This window comes from Mauremys reevesii, linkage group 1 (genome assembly GCF_016161935.1).
Source record: "Mauremys reevesii isolate NIE-2019 linkage group 1, ASM1616193v1, whole genome shotgun sequence".
Taxonomy (NCBI): domain Eukaryota; kingdom Metazoa; phylum Chordata; order Testudines; family Geoemydidae; genus Mauremys; species Mauremys reevesii.
In genome coordinates this window covers 10,428,230-10,454,357 of record NC_052623.1, presented here as the reverse complement: position 1 = coordinate 10,454,357, position 26,128 = coordinate 10,428,230, and the positions used below count along the sequence as shown (strand labels likewise).

The 26,128-nt window shown below is 46.5% G+C and overlaps 2 protein-coding genes across 2 annotated transcripts; both read left to right on the top strand.

Annotated features, from left to right (window-relative positions):
- The first annotated feature begins 423 nt into the window (after positions 1-423).
- LOC120374394 (olfactory receptor 51G2-like) lies at positions 424-6,163 on the top strand. Its single transcript, XM_039493975.1, has 2 exons — positions 424-634; positions 4,969-6,163. The coding sequence occupies exon 2, from the start codon at positions 5,009-5,011 to the stop codon at positions 5,942-5,944; it is 936 nt and encodes a 311-aa protein (XP_039349909.1). The 5' UTR covers positions 424-634; positions 4,969-5,008; the 3' UTR covers positions 5,945-6,163.
- On the top strand, positions 599-24,773 carry LOC120374393 (olfactory receptor 51G2-like). Its single transcript, XM_039493958.1, has 5 exons — positions 599-634; positions 17,049-17,190; positions 17,372-17,466; positions 19,721-19,807; positions 23,798-24,773. The coding sequence occupies exon 5, from the start codon at positions 23,838-23,840 to the stop codon at positions 24,771-24,773; it is 936 nt and encodes a 311-aa protein (XP_039349892.1). The 5' UTR covers positions 599-634; positions 17,049-17,190; positions 17,372-17,466; positions 19,721-19,807; positions 23,798-23,837.
- Positions 24,774-26,128: the final 1,355 nt, after the last annotated feature.

Sequence of the window (26,128 nt, the reverse complement as noted above, 5' to 3'; positions counted from 1 at the left end):
ATCCCAGGATCCTGGGTCCCCCTTTTCATTCCTCGGGGAGAAGGGAAGGGAACCTCTCTCCTGGAATGATCTAAGAGAAATTTCCTTGTATGGAGTCTTGTGGAATCTCCCTTCCCTGGCTGTTCCCTGGGTTTGTAATGCAAGACAGTGAGCTGCCAGGGAGAAATCTGGTCCTATATTATTATCAATTTTCCATTTTATTTTGTTTTATTTCAGCAAGATCGCAGGTGTGACAGCATCATTGTTACCACTCAGCTGCCCAGGAGGTATCCATGTGACTAATCAGAACCATACAAACAGTGATAACAATCCCAGATTCCAGGAATAGAACCTGCAACTGGGCTAGTGCTGCCGTCCAGTTGGGTAGGTTCACCACATTTCCTCTGTGATTTGGCCTCTGAAGTTTGCCATTGGCCGTGATGGGGGTTAAAGCTGGTGCACACTAAGCCAAGCAGCTGAGGTTCCCTGATGGCCAAGTGGCCCCCAAGGAAATGTGCAGACATGCTTCATATAGACAGTTACCTCCCTATCTCAACAAATGCTGCCTGCTGCCCATGCAACCTCTCTGATGACTCTTTGTCCTTTAGGGTGAAGACCTCTGGTGTCAGCAGCTCCCCTTCTAAGGAGGAATAGGGTACGTTGGCAGGTTTCACTATCTTTAAAATTCGAAATGAAAGGGAAAGGCTGCAAGCTGTTTCCATTTGCAGATGTTCTGTACAGCAGCAGAGGACTCACAGGGGCTGTCGGGGTGACTCAGTGACGGGGATGGAGGTCAGGCAGCAGTAGGCAGCTTAGGAACCTCTCCCCAACATCTTCCCATGCTCTACGGTGAGCTGTGCAAGCAACACAGAAATCTGACATTCAAAGCGAGCTCGGAGTGTTAAAACTCCAATGCGCTGAGTCAGGATTTTTGGGGGGTGGTGGTGGTGTGTGCTCTGTGCCCAATCCTGCGAGGAGATGAGTGAGACGAGACTCCCTGGAATATCAGTGACTAGTTCCCAAATCACCTCCTGTTTATTTGGTCCAGGAAATTTAATCAGCAAATGCATTTTCAAAGCTTTTATTGTCTGGCTCGATTGTGAACGGAAGAATTCAGAGCTGTGTTGCTCTGTGGTAACAGGCCCAATAGGGCATATTTCTGTTTCCTGACTGGCTGAGGGCTTCAGCACTTCTAGCCTCTAGATACCCCTCAGAGTTATGGGACTCCTGGCATCTCTGCCCCCTCTCTGGTCTCTGAGTGCCAGATGTCAGACCTCAGACACTGCCCTCTCATGGCGTGTAATCCTGCGGTCCTCCCACCCTCAGACTGGCCTCTGGGCTACAGCACATTGCGGCGGACTGTGCTTGCCCGGTACGTCCCAGTGGGTTTGGCACCTGTGGTTCTTCCCTTTGGGAGTTTGTGACTAGCTGTGAGGTGAGTAACCAGCCTCCTTGAACCAAAATACTTTAATTCTGAACACAAGGAATAGAGCATAACATGGGAGATTTAAAGGGTTTTCAAACAACAGTCTGTCCGTGTCTCTTACCCCAAGCCCTCCCACTCTGACGGGGACACAGGCAGACTTCCCTACTGCTGTCGGTCTCTGTCAGTCTGAAGAGCTTCTCAGCAACAATTGCCCACCTCTGAGGAGATTCCTAGCACTGATAATGCAAGCTGTGTAATGTGGCTGGAGCCCCAAAATAGGCTATTCCCAGCTAGTAGCTCTGGTGTTGTCTCTCAATCTCCCTGGGGTGGTTACTGAGCGATGGCTTTTCCTGAGCTGTTGCTTCCCTTCCTGCTTGTTTTCCAGCAGCCTGCTATTAAACTGAGAAGATACATACTGGTTTCACCCAATACAGCCATAACATAAACACCCCAGTAGTTAACCCAATATAGCTCTATGCAAACATCCCAAGAATTGGGTTTAACATACACATTCACTATGCCAGCTCAGCTCTGTCTGTCAGAATACCAGAACCCGAGGAGACCCAGTCAGCTATTACCCTATGGAGAGAAGATACTAGACTTTTGTTTGCTGACATGTGATTGACTGAGGGCTGAAACGTTGGGATCTTTTCAAGTTCTGAAGAAATCCAGATGACAGACACTACAGTTTAAGTCCAGCTCTAAAATGAGAAATTATCTCTGAAAGTTGACGAGAGGGGAACTAACGGGTTGACATGTGTATACTAAAGTAGAGATGTGTAAAGGTTAGGCCAAAACATTTCATTGTACTGCAAACATTAAAAACCAAACTCTGATGACATGTCATATATATTGAAAGCCAACAACAAATTTGTTGAAATCTCTGTACAGGAAGGAGCAGTGGTAACTTTACTACTTTATCATAGAATTATAGAAACAGAGAACCGGAAGGGACCTCGAGAGGCCATGAAGTCTAATCCCCTGCACTCATGGCAGGACCAAGCACTATCTAGACCATCCCTGACAGGTGTTTGTCTAACCTGCTCCTAAAAGCCTCCAATGATGGAGATTCCACAACCTCCCTAGGCAATTTATTCCAGTGCTTAACCACCCTGAAAGTTAGGAAGTTTTTCCTAATGTCCAACCTAAACTGCCCTTGCTGCAATTTAAGCCCATTGCTTCTTGTCCTATCCTCAGACGTTAAGAAGAATATTTCTCCCTCCTCCTTGTAACAACCTTTTATGTACTTGAAAACTGTTATCATTTCCCCTCTCAGTCTTCTCTTTTCCAGACTAAACAAACCCACTTTTTTCCAATCTTCCCCCATAGGTCATGTTTTCTAGACCTTGAATAATTTTTGTTGCTCTTCTCTGGACTTTTTCCAATTTGTCCACTTCTCTTCTGAAATTTAGCGGCCAGAAGTGGACACAATATTCCAGTTGAGACCGAATCAGCGCAAAGTAGAATGGAAGAACTACTTCTCGTGTCTTGCATTCAACATTCCTGTTCATGCATCTGAGAATGATTGTTACTGTTTTTGCCACTTTTGTTACACTTTTGATTCATATGGTCCACTATGACCTCCAGATTCCTTTCCTTAGCACTCCTTCCTAGGCAGTCACTTCCCATTTTGTATGTGTGCAACTGATTGTTCCTTCGTAAGTGGAGTACTTTGCATTTGTTTTTAATGAATTTCATCTATTTACTTCAGACCATTTCTTCAGTTTGTCCAGATCATTTTGAATATTAATCCTATCCTCCAAAGCACTTGCTACCCTTCCCAGGTTGGTATAATCTAAAAACTTTATAAGTATTCTCTCTATGCCATTATCTAAATCATTGGTGAAGATATTGAACAGAACTGGACCCAGAAATGATCCCTGCGGAATGGCTTTTGTGTAAATGTTATGCCAAAACTTTTCATTGTTATGTAAATATTAGAAACCAAATTTTCATGACAGCATGTATATTGAAAGCCAATGGCAGAGTTGTTGGAATCTCTACAGGAAGGAACAGCAGCAACTTTACTGCTTAATTGGTATTGCTTTAGAAAGCATTTTAGAAGAACTCCATGTACTGTTTGCAACGCATTTGTGCTATTAACTCTCTGTTCAGTGAACAGTTCTATGATGCTGTCTCCTGGTAACTGATCAGAAGTTCTCTTTAACACTTACATTCAGGGACATGAACAAAATCCCCCTGCAATACCTGTGTGAGACTTTCCAAAAACTCCTGAGAGATCAGAACTGCTAGTCTGTGTTTCAGCAAAGAGTAGAGCTGAGATCCAGGAAAGGGGAATGCAATAGTGGTTGTATGTAACTTTTGCCCATCACCTGTTACACGCACATAGCTGAAGTAACTTTAGGATGACCAGATAGCAAGTGTGAAAAATCAGGACGGAGGGTGGAGGTAATAGGCATCCATGTAAGAAAAAGCCTCAAATGTTGGGACTGTCCCTATTAAATGGGGACATCTGGTCACCCTGAGTAACTTGCACACTGAAACGGATACTAGTGAAAACCTAGTGTTTGCAGTATTCACCCATGTTTGAAGCCAACCCCGCCCCTGCACAGCTGAAATAACTTTCTGTGTTAGCTTGTAACTTTGCAGATATCTACAGACCCTTGCATGGGGAGAGGCTGAAGGTCCTGTGACGATGAAGAGAAACTTGTTGGGTGATTGAACTCTCTGGATTCAGTCAACATTCAGATTCTTTTGTAGGGACTCTTGGGGTCAGAGTGTATCACTGGGAGCATTTCTAAGGGAAAGTTAATATAGTCCCCTTCTGATTGAATTTACACATGTAAATCTAGAGTGACACAGTTGAAGTCAATGTTATTGAATTCAGAACCTGGCCTAAGAATTTACCCCATGTAGTGCAAAAAGGCACTGGGATTCTCTGGAGTGGAGAAAATTAAAAACAAAACAAAACATATAATGAGGCAATGAAACACATTTGTAAATAGCTTCAATGCAGGATATATAAATATAATTACCTTTTTTAACCATGCAGTTGCCATGTGTTTATACATGCCATGATAAAATAGGCCATATTGCAAAGTGGTGGGCCAGAAAAGGGTGTCTGCGGGAAGCTCAGAAATCACACAATGCACAATAGCCTGTGGAACTTCCAGGCACAAGATATCAATGGGGTCAAAAACTTAGTGAGATTCAAAGAGGGACGGGATATTTATATGGTTAACCTGAAAATCCAATTACAATAATGAGGATTTTTAAAAGAGTCTTTTAAGGGTTCTAAGCCCTCCTGATTTATACCACAAAATATGTCTAACTGGTGGGTGTCAGGGGAAAACTTCCTTGGGATCAGGTTATCTCATAGCTGAACCTTCCTCTGAAGCATCTGGAACTGGCCACTGGATACTGAGAGAAATGGATTACAGTTCTGATCCTGTCTGAAGTGCCTATCTTTCTATTGGTGCTGTAAATACACAACTATGTTTTTCTTGATCTACCTTGAACTCCTGAGAGTCTCCAGACTTCAGCTCAGAGCAGAATGATGTCTAGCTAAATATCATCTAGTCTCCTGTTCTTTTTCCTTTTAGGAAAGGAAGTTCAAAACTCTTCAGACCTGCCCAGTACATTATGTCAGCTGTCAATGACACCAAGTTCAACTCTGCAGTGTTCCTTCTCACTGGGATACCTGGGCAGGAAGACGTCCATCTCTGGATCTCTATCCCCTTCTGCTTAATTTATGCTATTTTGATATTAGGAAATGCAGTCATTCTGTTCATTATAAAAACAGATCGAACCCTCCATGAGCCCATGTACATTTTCCTTTCCATGTTGGCCATCACAGACCTTGGCATATCGATAGCCACCATGCCGACGATATTGGGCATATTCTTGTTCAACTCTAGGGAGATCAGCCTCAATGCCTGTTTTGCCCAGTTGTTTTTCATCCACTTGCTTCAGTGCATTGAATCATCTGTGCTCTTGCTGATGGCCTTTGACCGCTTTGTCGCTATCTGTAGCCCTCTGAGATATGCTTCCATCTTAACCCTGCCGAGAATAGCCAAGATGGGGTTGGTGTTTGTGCTAAGAGGAGTGGTTGTAGTATTACCATTCCCCTTTCTCCTGAAACGGTTCCAATACTGTCAAGCCAATGTCCTCTCCCATGCCTACTGCCTGCACCAGGAGGTCATGAAGATGGCTTGTTCAGACATCACAGTCAATAGCATCTATGGCTTGTCTGGTTCACTTTTAACGATGGGGTTGGATTCGCTGCTCATCTTCTTATCTTACGTGATGATCTTCAAAACAGTGTTGAGCATTGCATCGAAGGCGGAGTGTCTCAGAGCCCTGAAAACCTGTATTTCCCATATCTGTGTCGTCCTGCTCTTCTACATACCAGAGATAAGCTTGTCTGTGATACACAGATTTGGGAAGGGCTCTTCTCACTTGCTTCAGATAGTCCTGGGCTATGTCTACCTGCTGGTCCCACCCCTGATGAACCCAATCGTGTACAGCGTGAAAAGCAAACACCTTCGTGCGAGGTTAATCAGGTTGTTCATCAAGTGAAGGGTCAGTCCATTGACCAGCTCCAATGCCTTTGACACGAGAGATGAAAAAATACTCCACCTCTTCCATCCTGGACCCTTACATCTAAGACCAGATGAGCTATTCTTCTCCATTCAATAGCAAAAGCTTCTGATGGGATCTAAGGCTTGGAGCAATGGAATAGGGGCTGTCCTCCCCAGCTGGAGAGTGAGGACAGGACACTTGGAGAAAGAGACTATGGCAGGCAGCAGCATTCACATAGTGACTGTGTTCATGGAGATCCAGGGCATCCGTCACTCTTGGCCCTTAAATAGCCATATCCGTGGCTGCTTTGACCTCAGAAGATCTGGCAATACAGTCAATAAAGAGAAGGGATATGGATGTTGTTTCCCATTACATCTGACCTGCCACTGTTGTGTCTCTGGTTTAATATCCACAGGTCATGAAAAAAGCTGCAGAGCTGTTCTGCAGTCACAGTCCTGACCCTTCCTGAGCTCTCTGGCTGCTGTGTGATCCATGAGGGCTGCACCAGCTGTGGACAGGGGCTATTCAAGGGGCACAGTCACCCACCCTTCCTCTATGCCTTCAGCCAGGCAATTCTGACTGTGTCCTGTCAGAAACATGCTTAACGCAGGAGCCCAGGAGAAGCCATTCAGGCAGCCCCACCCCCATAGGTGGCTCGGCACACAGCACACCTACTGAGCAGGGCAGAGCTGTGCCTGCGAGTGAGGGTCTGACACACAGGAGTCCTGGAAAGAGACTCAGGCTCAGGCTCCCTCCCTGTCTGCTCCATTTCTACTTCCCCAGCTATGCAAAGTGGTGGAAACTGGCCTCAGCTGCCCTGTGGAGTCACAGCGATCTCCTGCCCCAGCCCACCCCATTCAGTGTAGGGTGACCACCTTTTAAAAAGGCAAAAGCAGAGCATATGCAGGAGCCACATGCCCCGCATTGACCCATCCCCCGCTCCTTTTCTTCCCCCTCTGCCCCATCCCTTCCCCCAAGGCTCACCCCTGCTCCTCCTCTTTACCTGCAGCTCCGCCCCCTCTCCAGGCCCAACGCCAGGGACCAGATTTCGTAAGAGCTGCCCCGGGAGCCAGAGCAACTGTATGGATCCCCAGACCCTCCTCCTGCCCTGTGTCCCCTCACCCCTGGACACCCCAGGATGTACCCCCAGGGAAGAGGGATAGTCTGGCTCTCCCCACAGTGGCCTGGGCTCCCTGGGTAGCTCTTACCATGGCCCAGCTATGGCCTGGCCTGGGGGCGGCGCCTCAGGGGAAGTGAAGGAGCAGAGGGAAGGGCCTCGTGGGAAGAGATGGTGTAGGGGTGTGTGGCAAGCCTGAGCCAATGCTAACTGCAGCAAGTAGGGCAGGGGGGCTCCTGAGTAAAGGAGGAGGGTGGGCCTGGAGGGTAGGAGAGTCTGTGTTTTGGAGAAGACTGAATTAAGGTGACCTCTTTAAGTACCCCAAGCTGGGAGTAAGCCATTGCAAGGGCTTTAGAGGGAAAGACAGGGCAGCTGCAGGGCTACCTCAGGCCACAAGGGGGCACCCTGGGGTGGCCCCGTTCACAGGGACTTGGCCAGAGTTTGATGTGCTCTTGGAAGCTGTTACCAATGGGCAGAGGCCAGCCCAGCCCTCAGGCTGTGTTGTGTTAGGTTAAACCAACCAGGCTCTTTTATTCTCCTCGTACTACAGGTCCTCCATTGCCCTGACCATCCTAGGAGGAAGTGGCTCTTGCTGTTCCTGCTCTCTACAGTGCAGGAGAGACTCCAGCTGGACCTGTCAGTGCTCAGATAGCTGGAACCCTGGTCCTGTGGTTTGTCACAGCTCTGTGACTCAGAGTTTGGTTTGATTCCCGTGCCATGTGTGACCATGGGGGAGCCATTGGCTGTCTCTGAGCCTCTGCACGGGTGGATAATAGCCCGGCTCTGCCTCACAGAGGTGGCAGAAGGATAAATATATCAAAGGTGCTCAGACACTCTGAGACCCAAAGATCAGGGCTGTGCCAGGGTTCCATAGAGCAAAGCCACTGACATTTGTGTATAAAAAGTTTTTTAGCACAACCTCCTGTGGCAGCTGCTTCTGGGAAGCCCGTGACTCCAGCATCTTGGTGTCTGTGGCAGATGTGGAGGTTCTCAGGGTGATCGTGTGGGGTAGGAGTGGATTTATGAGGGGAACGTTGGAGCATCATGGGAACGCCAGGAGTTTCAGACAGTCACCAGACTCGTGTTTGCCTCCCATTGAGGCTGAATGGGTCTAACTGTCAAACAATGGAGCAACAATCACGGGGCATCATCTTAGATGGTCTGGCTGGGAGAGAGCAGTCTGAGTTCAAAGGTCAGATTCACACCTTGGCCCTGTAACACTGACACAGCTGAGCACTATGGTGACTGGACCCAGGCTCATAGAGTTTTCATTAAGGCCAGAAGGAGCCATTAGATCATCTAGTCCAGAGGTTCTCAAACTGAGGGGCGGGCCCCCTGGTGGGATATGTGGAATATATTCCAGGATTGGCATGAGAAGCTTTAGGGGGAAAAAAAACTTACTGTGCACTGTTTTACCCATAGCCATGAATAACTAGCCAAGTTGATTCCTCCAGAGAGATCTGGTCTTCAGTCGGCTCTGTGCATTTGTCTCCTGTGCATTTTAATGGATTTCTATTATGCTTGCACCGCATTATACAAAGTCGTTGCCATTTGTAGGTGGATCCGTTTGGCATGGTGTGGTGTGCGCATTTCATCATAGGAAAAAAAATGTAATTGAAACAGAAACAATAAAGCAATAAAACAACAAAAATAAATGATACATTTCTCAAATAAATTTCACTAAAAATACTGATACATTTCTCAAATAGGTGTATCACAGAAGCCATTACTGTAAAAGAGGAAAAGGACAATGTTAATCTAATCCCCGCTGGGCTTGCTATTCAAACTGGAAAAGCAATAAAACCAAAAAAAAAAAAGCCACCTCCTGCGCCAGAAGGCTGGACAACCTGGTGGACTGAAAAATAAAATGGATGGGCTACAAACCCTCTAACTACAGGAAAGGTACAAATGTTGATTACACTAGAAAGAGATGTGCCTCCATACATTAAATAATATCAAATACCCCAACCACCCCAAAAAATTCATTAAAACAAGACAGAGAGAACTACACAAAAATGAGGAGGTTAGTGAAACAGAAATTAAAAGCTACAGCACCAAAAGTAAAATCTCTGCAAGCTGCATGGAAACTTTTTAAAGACACAATAATAGAGGTTCAACTTAAATATATACCTCAAACTAAAAAAACATAGAAAGAGAACCAAAAAACAGACACCGCGTCTAAACAGCAAAGTAAAAGAGGCAGTGAGAGGCAAAAAAAACATCCTTGAAAAAGAGGAAGTTGAATCTCAATTTGGAAAAATAAACTCTGTCAAATGAAGTGAAAAATGTAATTAGGAAGGGCAAAAAAAAATAAGAAAAAGAACAGCTAGCTAAAGACTCAAAAAGTAATAGCATCAGAAGTAGAAAACCTGCTAAACAACCAGTGAGGCCACTGGATGATCGAGATGCTAAAGGAGCACTCAAGGACAATATGGCTATTGTGGAGAAACTAAATGAATTATTTGCATTGGTCTTCGTGGCTGATAATGTGAAGGACTTTCCAAAACCTGAGCCATTCTTTTTAGGTGACAAATCTGAGGAATTGTCCCAGATTAAGGTGTCATTAGAGGAGGTCTTGGAACAAATTTATAAACTAAACCATTCACACACACGTTCCACCCTGCACGTATACCATGTCATATAATGCCAAATATATGCAGCAATGCCCTATGTCTGCCTCTCATCGACAGTCTGGAAAAAAAACTGGACAGTCTCTAGGAAAGACAAAAAACAACACAAATCAAAACCTGTAGGAGAACACCTCAACCTCCTACAGACAACACTTCAACCTCCCCTGCATAAGGTGAAAAAATTTTAAGAAACAAAGCAAAAAAACTTTCAAACCAGACTCAGAGAAATTGCTGAATTGCATTCCATTCTAAAACAAATAAAACCAGGAGTTGACAAGATGGCTAAAAACTGGCAGAGAACCAGTGCCAATTACAGAACCAGTTTCTCACACCTCAGAACAGGGCCCTGAACATCCCTGATCCTCTCTAACCTCGTAATCTCTAGCTTGCTTCTTGCTTGCTTATATTGCTTATATATACCTGGAAATTTCCACTTTTTGCATGATGAAGAAGTGGGGTATTCACCCCACAGCTCATGCTGCAAAACATCTGTTAGTCTATAAGGTGCCACAGGATTCTTTGCTGCTTAAACTAAACAGTAATAAATCACCAGGACCAGATGGTATTCACCTACGTGTCCTGAAGGAACTCAAATGTGAAATTGTGGAACTTCTAACTGTAGTCTGCAACCTATCATTTAAATCAGCTTCTGTACCAAATGACTGGAGGATAGCTAACGTAATGCCAGTTTTTCAAAAGGGCTCCAGAGGTGATCCTGGCAATTACAGGATGGTAAGCCTGAATTCAGTATCAGGCAAACTAGTTGAAAATATAGTAAAGAACAAAATTGTCAAACATATACATGAACATAATTTGTTGGGGAAGAGTCAACATGGTTTTTGTAAAAGGAAATCATGCCTCACCTATCCACTAGAATTCTTTGAGAGGGATCAACAAGCATGTGGACAATGGAGATCCAGTGGATATAGGGTATTTACATTTTCAGAAAGTCTTTGTCAAGGTCTGTCACCAAAGGCTCTTAAGCAAAGTAAGCAGTCACAGGATAAGAAGGAAGGTTCTCTCATGGATTGGTAACTGGTTGAAAGATAGGAAACAAAGAGTAGGAATAAATGGTCAGTTTTCAGAATGGAGAGAGGTAAATAGTGGTGCCGCCCAAGGGTCTGTACTGGGCCCAGTCCTATTTAACATATTCATAAATTATTTGTAAAAAGGGGTAAACAGTGAGGTGGCAAAATTAGCAGATGATACAAAACTACTCAAGGTAGGTAAGTTCCAGGCAGACTGTGAGGCAATGCAAAAAGATCTCTCAAAACTGGGTGACTGGGCAGCAAAATGGCAGATGAAATTCAATGCTGATAAATGCAAAGTAATGCACATTGGAAAACACAATCTCAACTATACATATAAAATGATGGAGTCTAAATTAGCTTTTACCACTCAAGAAAGAGGTCTTTGAGTCATTGTGGTTAGTTCTCTGAAAACATCCACTCAATATTCAGTGGCAGTCAAAAAAGTGAACAAAATGTTGGGAATCATTAATTCAGGGATGGATAATAAGACCAAAAATATCATATTGCCGCTATATAAATCCATTGTATGCCCACATCTTGAGTACTGCATGCAGGTGTGGTTGCCCCATCTCAAAAAAGATATACTAGAATTGGAAAAGGTTCAGAAAACATCAAGAAAAAGGATTAAGGGTATGGAACAGCTTCCATATGAGAAGAGATTATTAATAAGACTGCGACTTTTCAGCTTGAAAAAGAGATGACTAAGGGTATGTCTACACTACGAAATGAGGTTGATTTAATAGAGGTCAATTTTTTAGAAATCGGTTTTGTCCAGTCGATTGTGTATGTTCCCACTAATCGCATTAAGTCGGTGGTGTGCGTCCACAGTACCGAGGCTAGCGTCGACTTTTGGAGCGTTGCACTGTGGTAGCTATCCCACAGTTCCCACCGTCTCCACTGCCCATTGGAATTCTGGGTTGAGCTCCCAATGCCTGATGGGGCAAAAACATTGTCGCAGGTGGTTCTGGGTACGTCATCAGCTGTCCCCCTCCCCCCCCATGAAAGCAACAGCAAACAATCGTTTCTCACCTTTTTTCCTGGGTTACCCATGCAGACATACCATGGCAAGCATGGAGCCCGCAGAGCTCACTGTCACCGTATGTATCCTGGGTTCTGCTAGCAGACGAGGTACTGCAGTGCTACACAGCAGCATCCCCTTGCCTTGCCTTGCGGACAGCAGACGGTGCAATACGCCTGCTAACCATCGTCATCATCCCGTGGGTGCTCCTGGCCGACCTCGGTTAGGTTGGTCAGGGGCACCTGGACAAAAATGAGAATGACTCCAAGTTATTCTCTTCTTTAAGTTTCATCTAATGGAAATTCAGTCCTGTCTGGAATATCATGCCAGCTGGAGGCTTCTGCCTCAGGCTGCTCTCCCAGTCGGTAGCACCACATGGTCGCACCTACCCCAGCCTATCCCTTGCTCCCATGGTTCATGAAGCCTGGCCAGTAGTCAGGAGCTCTTCAACGATAGGCTGAGCAAGTGCATAATGGTGGTAGAATGTGCCTTTGGATGTTTAAAAGCTCGCTGGCGCAGTTTACTGACTCGGTTAGACCTCAGCGAAACCAATATTCCGATTTTATTACTGCTTGCTGTGTGCTCCACAATATCTGTGAGAGTAAGGGAGAGACGTTTATGGCAGGGTGGGAGGTTGAGGCAAATCACCTGGCTACTGATTACGCGCAGCTAGACACCAGGGTGGTTAGAAGAGCACAGCAGGGCACGCTGTGCATCAGAGAAGCTTTGAAAACCAGTTTCATGACTAGCCAGGCTATGGTGTGAAAGTTCTGTTTGTTTTTCCTTGATGAAAACCCACCCCCTTGGTTCACTCTACTCCCTGTAAGCCAACCGCCCTCCCCTCCCACCCTTTGATCTTCGCTTGCAGAGGCAGTAAAGTCATTGTTGTTTCAAATTCATGCATTCTTTGTTAATTCATCACACAAATGGGGGGATAACTGCCATGGTAGCCCATGAGGCGTGGGGGAGGAGGGAAGCGCAGGGGTAAGGTAGTTGTAGGGGCACCCCCTAGAATGTCATGCAGCTCATCATAGAAGCGGCATATCTGGGGCTCTGACCCGGAGTGGCCGTTTGCCTCTCTGGTTCTTTGGTAGGCTTGCCTGAGCTCCTTAATTTTCATGCGGCACTGCTGCGGATCCCTGTTATAACCTCGGTCCTTCATGCCTTTGGAGATTTTTTTAAATATTCCAGCATTTCGTCTTTTGGAACAGAGTTCATATGCACGGTCTTGTCTCCCCATACAGCGTTTAGACGCAGAGCATCCCGTTCGGTCCATGCTGGAGCTCATTCAAAATTTCATGGGGCTTTTCCTGTCTACCTGGCCAGTGCATCTGAGTTGAGAGTGCTGTCCAGAGCAGTCACAATGGAGCACTCTGGGATAGCTCCCAGAGGCCAATACTGTCGAATTTGCATCCACACTACCCCAAATTTGACACAGCAGGGCCAATTTCAGTGCTAATTCCTTCCAGGGAGAAGAACAGAAATAGATTTTAAGAGCCCTTTAAGTTGACAAAAATGGCTTCGTTGTGTGGACGGGTGCAGGGTTAAATAGATCTAACACCGCTAAATTTGATCTTAACTCATAGTATAGACCAGGGCTAAGGGGAGATATGATGGAAGTCTATAAAATCATGACTGGTGTGGAGAAAGTAAATAAGGAAGTGTTATTTACTCCTTCTCACAATACAAGAACTAGGGGCCACCAAATGAAATGAATAGGCAACAGGTTTAATACAAATCATAGAATATCTGGGTTGGAAGGGACCTCAGGAGGTATCTAGTCCAACCCCCTGCTCAAAGCAGGACCAATTCCCAACTAAATCATCTCACCCAGGGCTTTGTCAAGCCTGACCTTAAAAACCTCTAAGGAAGGAGATTCCACCACCTCCCTGGGTAACCCATTCCAGTGCTTCACCATCCTCCTAGTGAAAACGTTTTTCCTAATATCCAACCTAAACCTCCCCCACTGCAACTTGAGACCATTACTCCTTGTTCTGTCATCCACTGAGAACAGTCTAGATCCATCCTCTTTGGAACCCCCTTTCAGGTAGTTGAAAGCAGCGATCAAATCACCCTTCATTCTTCTCTTCTGCAGACTAAACAATCCCAGTTCTCTCAGCCTCTCTTCATAAGTCATGTGCTCCAGCCCCCTAATCATCTTTGTTGCCCTCTGCTGGACTCTTTCCAATTTTTCCACATCCTTCTTGTAGTGTGGGGCCCAAAACTGGATGCAATAGTCCAGATGAGGCCTCACCAATGTCAACTAGAGGGGAATGATCACGTTCCTCGATCTGCTGGCAGTGCCCCTATTTATACAGCCCAAAATGCCGTTAGCCTTCTTGGCAACAAGGGCACACTGTTGACTCATATTCAGATACTTATCTACTGTAACCCCTAGGTCTTTTTCTGCAGAATTGCTGCCTAGCCATTTGGTCCCTAGTCTGTAGCGGTACATGGGATTCTTCCATCCTAAGTGCAGGACTCTGCACTTGTCATTGTTGAACCTCATCATATTTCTTTTGGCCCAATCCTCTAATTTGTCTAGGTCCTTCTGTAACTTAACCCTACCCTCCAGTGTATCTACCACTCCTCCCAGTTTAGTGTCATGTGCAAACTTGCTGAGGGTGCAAGCCACGCCATTCTCCAGATCATTAATGAAGATATTGAACAAAACCAGCCCCAGGACCGACCTTTGGGACACACCACTTGATACCAGCTGCCAACTAGACATGGAGCCATTGATCACAACCTGTTGAGCCTGATGATCTAGACAGATTTCTCTCCGCCTTATAATCCATTTATCCAGTCCATACTTTAACTTGCTGGAAAGAATACTGTGGAAGACTGTATCAAAAGCTTTTCCAAATTCAAGGAATAACACGTGTGCCCCATCAATCTGTGGAACTCCTTGCCAGAGGATGTTGTGAAGGCCAAGACTATAAGAGGGTTAAAAAAAAACTAGATACATTCATGGAGGATAGTCCATCAATTTCTATTAGCCAGGATTGGCAGGGATGGCGTCCCTAGCCTCTGTTTGACAGAAGCTGAGAATGGGTGACAGGGAATGGATCACTCGATGATTACCTGTCTGTTTATTGTCTCTGGAGCACCTGTCATTGGCCACTGTCGGAAGACAGGACTGGGTTGGATGGATCTTTGTTCTGTCCCAGTATGACCATTCTTATGTTTTTCCATGGTAGTGTCACCATACCTCCCATTTTGGCTGGAAGAATCCTTTTTTAAGCCTGTTCCAGGCAATTTGACTTTTTTATTTCTAAAGGATGCATTTGTCCCTTTCAATCTTGCTGACTTGATCAGTTGGGAAGAGCAAACGGGACAAATGCTCACTTCTGTCATAAAATTTGGGAAGTTGGGATCAGAGAAATGTTCAGGGGAGGCAATTGCAGATGCCAGCCCCCCACAGGCGGTGAAGCAGAGCTGGGGGTGGTGAGGTTGCAATCCACCTTTGCTCAGCAGAGGGTGCTGTGGCACGAGAATAGCATAGTAGCTCCAGGCAGAAAATTACTTCATCAGTTCTGCCTTTTGCCTGCCATAGGGCACTCTGGCAATAGAATAGAGCAGCAGTTCCCAGCCATCTAGAGAAAAGAAAGAGCCTGCCTTCTTCACAGTGCCTGTCGGGCCAGGGACTATGGGGAGACAGACAGTGTGCGTAGCTGGGCGGGGGGCAGATAGGAGCTCATAAGGGCTAGTGGGGGAGGAATAAAGTGGGTCAGGGGCTGAATTGGAGTGGTGGCGCAAGGCAACGGGTGGGAGGGAAGTGCAGGACGATATGGGAGAAAGGAGATGGTTCAGTGGAGGCACAGAGACACAAAAGCAAGGCAGGGTGCAGAGCCACATGGGGAAAGAGGGAGGGAGTGTCTGAATGGGGGTAGAGGGAAACATATGGACAAGGATCAGAGGGGTTGCCGTGTTAGTCTGGATCTGTAAAAGCAGCAAAGAATCCTGTGGCACCTTATAGACTAACAGAAGTTTTGGAGCATGAGCTTTCGTGGGTGAATGCCCACTTCGTCGGATGCATATAGTCCGACATGCATCCGACGAAGTGGGTATTCACCCACGAAAGCTCATGCTCCAAAACTTCTGTTAGTCTATAAGGTGCCACAGAACTCTTTGCTGCTTATATGGACAAGGGCAGATGTTCCTGACTGAATGGGCAAGGGTAGGGCTGAGCCAGGGTCTCCCTCCCTAACAGTCCTTTGCCCAAGGAAACCTCTTCCATATTTTTCCAAACTATAACCAAAACCCCTACAAGTTCACACCCAGGCCCATTCTCAGCAATTTCTTCCCTTTCCCTCAGCTCCTCTGTTACCCAGGACTCCCCCAAGCTTTCTCACTACTTCTGAGGTGTGCTAGAAAATACGGTTATGTATTATAGTTTAAATGAATTATTATTCAAAGTTGTGTATTAATATGCCTATTAAGGAAGCTATTTGTCAAAATATATATTTTTTGTTGTTGTCTGTATTGTTACAGACATTTTTGCTGACAGGTATTTTGAAATAAATGACCAAACTAATTGAAGCTGGCCTGATTATATAGTGTTATTTAACAAATAAAATATGCAGAAATTTGCACAATTTGAAAATATAGTGTTCAGCATTTGAATTTTTAATTGTTTTGGCACAGAATTTCCCCAGGAATTGAGGTGGAGTTTAGCTGGAAAAAAATAATTTCCCCCATGAAAAATTTGGACACATACTAAAATGTTTCCTTTGTATCCATTTTTGGGGGTCTCTCCCTCATAACATGAACAAAGGAGTCTATGGCTGCACTCTGGGTATGGAAAGGTCGAAACCTCCTGACCAGTCTATGGCTGGGGTATTGTGCCCATCAGTTACATTAACCAGCCTTCCCATCTCTGTGCAGCCCCCTCCACTCTGTACAACATCCCTTCAGCAGATCCTGCAGGCAGTGGCTGCTGTGACAGGCCCTGGTAGCCCATCTCTGATGAACCTGTGCTAGCAGGGAGCTGGAGAGGTTCCTAGACCAGTTGTGAAGGCCCAGAGATTGTGGGTGGGGGGTCTAGCTACCAGTGGATCACTGACATCTGTGCCTAACTTTGGGGATCTCTGGATCCTGGGTCCCCCTTTTCATTCCTCAGGGAGAAGGGAAGGGACCCCCTTCCTGGAACAATGTAAGTGAAATTTCCATATAGGGAACCTTGTAGAATTTCCCTTCCCTGGCCTGCACCCTGGGTTTGTAATGCAGGAAAGGGGGCTGCAAAGGAGAAAACTGGTCCTATATTATTATTATTATATTTATTATTATTATTTTATTATTTCAGCAAGATCACAGCCATGACAGCATCATTGTTACCACTCGGTCACCCTTGAGGAAGCCATGTGGCTCATCGTCACCATAGGAACAGTGATGACAAGCCCGGATTCCAGAAAAAGAGCCTGCTGCAGGGCTGGCGCTGCAGTCCAGTTGGGTATCATCACCCGATGTCCCCTGTGATTTGCCCTTCTGCAATTTGCCATTCGCTGTGACGGGGGCTAAAGCTGGTACTCTCAAAGCCAGTTAGCTCATGTTCCCTGATGGCCAAGTGGCCCCCAAGGGAATGTGCGGACATGCTTCATAAAGGCAGTTCCCTCCCTATCTCAACAGATGCTGCCTGCTGCCCGTGCAACCTCTCCGATGACTCCTTGTCCTTTAGGGTGAAGATCTCTAATGTCAGCAGCTCCCCTTCTAGCAGGAATTGGGTATGTTGGCAGGTTTCACTATTATAAAATTCAAACTGAAGGGTAAAGGCTGCAAGCTGCTACCATTTACAGATGTTCTGTGCAGTGTCGGACGACTCAGCTGGGCTGTCGGGGTGCCTCAGTGACTGGGCTGGAGGGCAGGCAGCAGTAGGTAAGTTAGGAACCTCTCCCCTACATCTACCTGTACTCCACAATGGCCTGTTCCATCTACACAGAAATCTGACATAAAACGTAAGCTCGGAGTGTTAAAACCACAATGCCCTGAATCAGCATTTCTCAATGGGTCACATTTCTAGAGTGTGCTCTGGGTCTGATTCTGCAAGGGGCTGAATGAGTCGAGACTCCACGGATTATCAGTGGCTAGTTCCCAAATCTCCTCAGCTTTATTTGCTGCTGGAAATTTATTCAGCAAATGCATTTTCCTAGGTTTTATTCTCTGGCTCGATTGTGAAGTCAAGAATTCAGAGCTGTGTTGCTCTGTGGTAAAAGGTCTGATAGGACATATGTCTGTTTCCTGACTGGCTGAGGGCTCTAGCTCCTACACCCTGTGACTTCAGACTTCCCCAGTAGTTTCTGTGCTTGTCAGTCTAAAGAGCTTCTAAGCAACATCTGTCCCACCTCTGCACAGACAAGCTGTGTGATGTGGCTGGAGCCCAAAAATAGGCTCTTCCCAGCTTGTATCTCTGGTGTGGTCCCTCAACGTCCCTGAAGTGCTGACTGAGCGATGGCTTTTCTTGAGCTGTTTCTTCCCTTCCTCTTGTTTTCCAGCAGGCTGCTATTAAACTAAGAAAAGCCATATTGGTTTAATCTAATACAGCCATAACATAAACATCCCAATAATTAACCCAATGTAGCTCTACAGCAAACATCCCAAGAACTGGGTTAGACACACACATTCATTATGGCAGCTCAGCTCCATGTCTGTCCCAGTGCTGTTCCCAGGTGCTACGAATTTTATGAATACTGTACAAAGGAAGTCTGAGAGACAGCAATAGACAACTTTCTTGTGTGAAATGAAGTTCCCTTCCCATCAATACACATCCATTTGACTTTGAAATCCACAACTTCCAAATCCTCATTATGTGCAAACCCTCATCGTGCCTGAATAACAGGTGCTGGGTTCACTATGTACTAGAGAGTGAGAGCTCAGGGAACAAATATTTTCTATACTGACTCCAGTGGCTGTTACCACTCTGGATACAGGCTGCAGACTGACAGAACTGAACCTGAGGAGAATCAGTCAGCTATTAACCCAGGGACAGAGGAGCTACTAGACTTTTGTTTGAATGTGATTGAATGTGGGCTGAGATACTGGGATCTTCTCAGGTTCTGAAGAAATCCAGATGACAGACACTACATTTTAAGTCCCTCTCTAACCTGAGAAATCATCTCTGAGAGAAGATCAGAGGGGAAAGAATGGGTTGACATGTGTGTGCTAAGGTACAGATGTGTAAATGTCACGTCAAAACTTTTCAGGCTAATACAAATATTACAAACCAAACTTTCATGACATGAATTTACGTTTAAAGCCAGCAGCAGAATTGTTGGACTCTCTAAAGGAAGGAGCAGTGGTAACTTTATTGCTTAATGGCTTTTGCTTTTGAAAACTTGTCAAAAATACTCCACATACTGTTTGCAAAGAGTTTATGCTATGAAATCATTTTCAGTGAGTACCTGTATGATACTGTCTTTTAGTAACAGACCAGAAACTTTTTCTCACATTAGGTTCAGGGTGCTGCATTCAATCACTATACAATACTTGTGCAAGACTGCTCAAAAATTCCAGAGAGAACAGAACCACTGGTCTGTGTTACATCAAAGAGTAGAGCTGAGGTGTAGGAAAGGGGAGTGTAATAGTGGTTGTATGTAACCTACCCCCATCACCTCTTACAGGAGCATTGCTCAAGTCATTTTCACACTCAACTGGATATTCGTGCAAACCTAGTGTTTGTACTATTCACCCATTTGTGTTGCCATCCCCTCCCCCGCCCAGGTGATGTAACTGTCTGTGTTACTTTGCAACTTCCCAAATATCTGCAGACCCTGTCATGGGGAGAGGATATGGGTACAGTGAGGATGAAGAAAAGATTGCAGGATGATCGGACTCTCTGGATTCAGCCTATGCTAGCCAGGCAAAGCACTTCAGCTTCTCTTGGGGGTTTTCTTTGGGGTCAGAGTGTGTCGCTGTCACGGAGGTACAGGCCCGATGCTCGGGAACTGCTCTGTATGGGCTGAGACGCAGCGATCTTTTCAGGTTCTGAAGAAATCCAGCCTGAGAACTCACCTCTGAAAGAAGATGAGGGGGGAAAGAATGCGCTGACTTGCATGTACTAAAGAAGAGGTAACTGTTATGCCAAACCTTTTATTGTAATATAAATATTAGAAAGGTGAAAGTAGGCTGGTGCAACCCGGTACGCTGTACTGGTAGGAAAGTGCCCAGCTGGGGGCAGGACTCTGAATGCCGATTAAAGGTTCCCCAAGTAGCGCCAGTGCTGGGGCCATGGAGCTAGAAGTTTCTTCTTCTCTAGGCCAGTGACACCCGGGCAACGGCGCTCCCGGGGCAGGGGCTGGGAGCCAGGTTGGCTGTGCCAGTGCTTGACTGGCCCAGCGCTGGAGTTGGAGGCATGCGCACACTCCCAGCCAGGCTCCTGCCAGCAGTGTGGGGCTCCCAGCCTGTCCTGCTGGCCCCACGCTGCCCCTGGAAGCAGTGCAGGCCCCATGCTGCCCCTGGAAGCAGTGCAGGCACATCCCTGTGGCGTGCGGCCCCTGGGGGGAAGGGAGAGACAGAGGGTCTTCGCGTGCTGCCTTGCCTGCAGGCACCACTCCCAGATCTCCCGTATGGCCAGGAACAGGATCATCTCAGGGCAGGGTCACCAACCGTGACCAGGACTGCCCCGCCTCGCTCCCGCTACACGTACCCAACCCCCTGCCCTGAGCTCCCTCACTCCTCCAACCCCTGCCCTGAGCCCCCCTCATGCCCCACACCCCCTGCCATGAACCCTTGCATACCCCCACCCCTCAATACCTGTCCTGAGCCCCCACACCGCCCCCAGCCCCCTGCCCTGACTCCTGCACCCCCACACCCCAACCCCTTGCCCTGGACCCCCCACACCCCTTCTACTGAGTGGAATCCTATGCCATATGTGAAATTGTGGCTTGGAAAGGGCCGGCATGCAGCATATTCATCTCAAAGCCCAGCACGATGAGAACAAGAAGAGCAGTGAGACCAGCTGTAAGGGCCAATGGAGGAGTTTCTGTAAGGTTACTTCAGGCTTTTATTCCAATATTCAAGTTTTATTCCAGAGTATTGGTAGTAACTTTAAGTATCAAAGTCAGGCAAAGAGATCCATGAAGCTAAGTGTGTAGGAGTGGAGATGGGAAGGGGGGTTGTGATATGACAGTACCTGTAAGAAATTTAAGTTACTTTCACCGCTGATTACAAACCAAACTTTCATGACAGGCATATATATCGAAAGCCAGCAGCAAAGTTGTTGGAATCTCTACAGGAAGGAGCAGTGGTAACATTAATGCTTAATGGCTTTTGCTTCAGAAAGTATTTCAGAAATATTCCACATATTGTTAGCAATAAGTTTGTGCTATTACCTCTTTGTTCGATGAACAGTTCTATGACCCTGTCTCCTGGTAATGGACCAGAAGCTGTTTCTAATTCAGACCATGCGTTTAACTCATGTCATGATACAATGGGCCATACTCAGAAGTAGAGGGACAGAAAGAGTGTCTGTGGGAAGGTCACAATTGCAAAATCACACAGTGCTCAAGTAGGCTGTGGAACTCCCAGCAACAAGATATAAATGGGGACAAGAGCTTAGCAGGATTCGAAGAGGGCCTGGATGTTTATATGGGTAACCAGAAAATCCAATTACAGCAGTCAGGATTTAAAAAAAAAAAGTCTTGGAAGGGCTGTAAACCTTCCTGATTTATACCACAAAATATGTCTAACTAGTGGGTGTCAGGGAGAAATTTTCCCTTGGAGCAGGTTATGTCATAGCTGCCCATTGCATGGCTTCTTCCACCTTCCTCTGAAGCATCTGGAACTGGCCACTGAATACTGAGCTAGATGGACTGCAGGTCTGATCCAGTCTGGCAGTGCCTGTCTTCCTATCGGTGCTGTAAATCCACGACTATGCTTTTGCTAAAACAACGAGGAGTCCTTGTGGCACCTTAGAGACCAACAAATTTATTTGTGCAGAAGCTTTCATGGGCTAGAACCCATTTTGTCAGATGCATGGAGTGGAAAATACAGGAGCAGGTATAAATACATGAAAAGATGTGAATTGCCTTACCAAGTGTGAGGTCAGTCTAACGAGATAATTCAATTGACAGCAGGATACCAAGGGAAGAGAAATAACTTTTGAAATGGTAATGAGAGTGGCCCATTTCAGACAGTTGACAAGAAAGTGTGAGTAACAGTAGGGGGAAATTAGGTTTAGGTTTTGTAATGACCCAACCACTCCAAGGCTTTATTCAGGCCTAAAGTGATGGTATCCAGTTTTCAAATTAATTCCAGTTCTGAAAGTTCACATTGGAGTCTGTTTTTGAAGGTTTTTTTGTTGAAGAACTGCCACTTTTAGGTCTGTTATTGAGTGACCAGGGAGATTGAAGTGTTCTCCTACTGATTTTTGAATGTTTTGATTTCTGATGTCAGATTTGTGTCCATTAATTCTTTTGCATAGAGACTGTCTGGTTTGGCCAATGTACATGGCAGAGGGGCATTGCTGGCACATGATGGCATATATCACATTGATAGATGTGCAGGTGAATGAGCCCCTGATGGTGTGGCTGATGTGGTTAGGTCCTATGAAGGTGTCCCTTGAATAGATATGCGGACAGAGTTATCACTGGGGTTTGTTGCAGGGTTTGGTTCCTGGGTTGCTGTTTTTGTTGTGTGGTGTGTAATTGCCGGTGAGTATTTGCTTCAGGTTGGGGGGCTGTCTGTAAGCGAGGACTGGCCTGTCTCCCAAAGTCTGTGAGAGAGAGGGATCATCCTTCAGGAGAGGTTGTAGATCCTTGATGATGCGCTGGAGAGGTTTTAGTTGGGGGTTGTAGGTGATGGCTAGTGGCGTCCTGTTACTTTCTTTGTTGGACCTGTCCTGTAGTAGGTGACTTCTGAGTACCCTTCTGGCTCTGTCAATCTGTTTCTTCACTTCACCAGGTGGGTATTGTAGTTCTAAGAATGCTTGATAGAGATACTGTAGGTATTTGTCTCTGTCTGAGGGGTTGGAGCAAATGCGGTTGTATCTTAGGGCTTGGCTGTAGACAATGGATCATGTGATGTGGTCTGGATGAAAGCTGGAGGCATGTAGGTAAGTATAGTGGTCAGTAGGTTTCCAGTATAGGGTGGTGTTTATGTGACCATCAATTATTAGCACTGCAGTGTCTAGGAAGTGGGTCTCTTGTGTGAACTAGTCCAGGCTGAGGTTGATGGTGGGGTAGAAATTGTTGAAATCTTGGTGGAATTCCTCAAGAGCCTTCTTCCCATGGGTCCAGATGATGAAGATGTCATCAATATATCACAAGTAGAGTAGGGGCGTTAGGGGATAAGAGCTGAGGAAGCCTTGTTCTAAGTCATCCATAAAAATGTTGGCATACTGTGGTACCATGTGGGTACCCATAACAGTCCCTCTGAGTTGAAGGTATAAATTGTCTCCAAATCTGAAATAGTTGTGGGTGAGGACAAAGTCACAGAGTTCAGCCACCACGTTTGCCATGATGGTATCGGGGATGCTATTCCTGACGGTTTGTAGTCCATCTTTGTGTAGAATGTTTGTGTAGACAGCGTCTACATCCATAGTGGCCAGGATGGTGTTTTCTGGAAGATCACCAAAGGATTATAGTTTCCTCAGGAAGTCAGTGGTGTCTTGAAGATAGCTGGGAGCGCAGGTAGCATAGGGCCTCAGGAGAGAGTCTACATAGCCAGATAATCCTACTGTCAGGGTGCCAATGCCTGAGATGATGGGGCATCCAGGATTCCCAGGCTTTTGGATTTTGGGTAGCAGGTAGAATACCCCTGGTCGCGGCTCTAGGGGTGTGTCAGTGTAGATTTGTTCCTGTGCTTCGTTAGGGAGTTTCTTGAGCAGATAGTGTAGTTTCTTTTGGTAATCCTCAGTGGGGTCATAGGGTAATGGCCTGTAGAATGTGGTGTCAGAGAGTTGTCTAGCAGCCTCTTGTTCATATTCCAACCTATTCATGATGACTACAGCACCTCCTTTTGCTGATCTTCATTGAGCTCCTGGGAGTCTCTAGACTTGCACTGAAAGCAGAAAGATGTCTTGTTAAATATAATCTACTCTCCTGTTGTTTTTCCTTTCAGGAAGGAAAGTTCAAAACTCTTCGGACCTGCCCAGGACATTATGCCAGCTGACAATAACACCAAATTCAAATCTGCAGTGTTCCTTCTCACCGGGATACCTGGGCAGGAAGATGTCTATCTTTGGATCTCTATCCCCTTCTGCTTAATGTATGTTATTTCGATATTAGGAAATTCAGTCATTCTGTTCATTATAAAAACAGATCCAAGCCTCCATGAGCCCATGTACATTTTCCTTTCCATGTTGGCCATCACAGACCTTGGTTTATCAATATCAACCATACCGACAACACTGGGGATATTCTTATTTAACTCTAGGGAGATCAGACTCGATGCTTGCTTTGCCCAGTTGTTCTTCATCCACTCATTTTCATACATTGAATCTTCTGTGCTTTTGTTGATGGCCTTTGACCGCTTCATTGCGATCCATAACCCACTGAGATATGCTTCCATCTTAACCCCACGTAGAATATACAGGATGGGACTTTTGTTTGTGCTAAGATCGTTGGCCCTAATATTTCCACTCCCCTTTCTCTTGAAACGGTTCCGATACTGTCGAGCCAATGTCCTCTCCCATTCCTACTGCCTGCACCAGGAGGTCATGAAGATGGCTTGTTCAGACATCACAGTCAACAGCATCTATGGTTTCACTATTAAACTCTTATCGGTGGGGTTGGACTCATTGTTCATCTTTTTCTCCTATGTGATGATCCTTAAAACTGTGCTGAGTGTAACATCCCCCACAGAGTGCCTCAGGGCCCTGAACACCTGTGTTTCCCACCTGTGGGCTGTCCTGCTCTTCTACATACCAGATATTGGCTTGACTGTGATACACAGATTTGGGAACAGCTCTTCTCACTTGCTTCAAATTATCCTGGGCTACATCTACCTTCTGGTCCCGCCCCTGATGAACCCAATTGTGTACAGTGTGAAAAGCAAACACCTTCGCGCGAGGATAATCAGGATGTTCTTCAAGTGAAGGGTGAGTTCATCACCTGGCTCCACAACTGGTGACACGGCCCATAAAAACACAATCACCTATTCCATCCCGGGCCCTTACATCCAAGATGAAATGAGCTACTGATCTGCACTGTGTAGAGAGAGGTTCTGAAGGGGTCTAGGGCTTGGAGTAGTGGGAGAGGGTCTGTCCTCACCCTATGGTGAGGGAGGACAGTGCACTGGGGGAAGGAGACCAAGGCAGGCAGCAGCATTTAAAAATTGAATGTGTTTGTGGAGAGCCAGGACACCGGTAGGAATCTGGCCCATAAAGATCCGTATCAGTTGCTGCTCCAACCTCAGAATTCCTGTTGATACAGTCAGTAAAGAGAAGGGATGTGGATGTTGTTTCCCATTACACCTGGCCTGTGACTGTCCCGTCTCAGACTCTGGTTAAACATTGAGCGGCCATGAAAAAAGCTGCAATGCTGTTGTGCTGTCACAATCCTGGCCCCTCCTGAGCGCTCTGGGTGCTGTGTGATCCCTGGGGCTGCACCAGCTGTGGACAGGGGCTATTCAAGGGGCACAGACACCCACCCTTCCCCCACTCCCTCAGCCAGGTGCTTGTGACTGAGTCATGTCAGAGACAGGATTAACACCAGAGCCCCAGGAGAAGCCATGTCGGCAGCGCTGTTGATGGCTCTGCACACAGCACACATGCTGAGCCCACTCCCCACCGAGGCAGAGAAGAGCTGTGTGTGTGAGTGAGGGTCTGACACACAGGAGTCCTGGCAAGAGACTCAATCTCAGATTCCCTCCTACTCCTCCCCTCTGTTTGCCCTGCTGCAGAGGTGGAAATGGTCCTTAACTCGCCCACAGAGGCCCAGTGAACTCCTATCCCAGCCCAGCCCATTCAGTGTAGGGCGACCACCTATTCAAAAGACAAAAGCAGCACATATATAGAAGCCCTGTCCCCTCTGTGACCCCACCCCTGCCGCTCCTCTGCGCCATCTCTTTCCCCAAGACCCCATCCTTGCTTCTCCCAAATATACCAGGCTCCACCCCCTCTCCAGGCCAGATGCCAGTGTCAGGCCATGGTAAAAGCTGCCCAATGAGCTAGAGCAACTGCAAGGAGCTCCAGCCTCTCTGCCTACCCTGGGCAAGGAGCTGGGGGGCCCAAGGGAAGCCCCCAGCGTGCGTTCCCGCTTCCCATGATGTTCAACCCAGGGATGGTGGAGAGTCTGAGGCTCCCCACAGCAGCCTGCTTCTGAGGCAGCTCTTAGCATGGGCTGGTTCTGAACCGGCCAGGGTGCAGAGCCTCAGGGGAAGTGGAGGAGAAGGGGGCAGGGACTAGTGGGACGAGATGGGGCAGGGTTTGGGGCCTCAGGGGAAAAGGAG

What these genes read in the sequence shown, in the direction of transcription:
- LOC120374394 (XM_039493975.1), top strand. Translation starts at nt 5,009, where the DNA reads ATGTCAGCTGTCAATGACACCAAGTTCAACTCTGCAGTGTTCCTTCTC.
- LOC120374393 (XM_039493958.1), top strand. Translation starts at nt 23,838, where the DNA reads ATGCCAGCTGACAATAACACCAAATTCAAATCTGCAGTGTTCCTTCTC.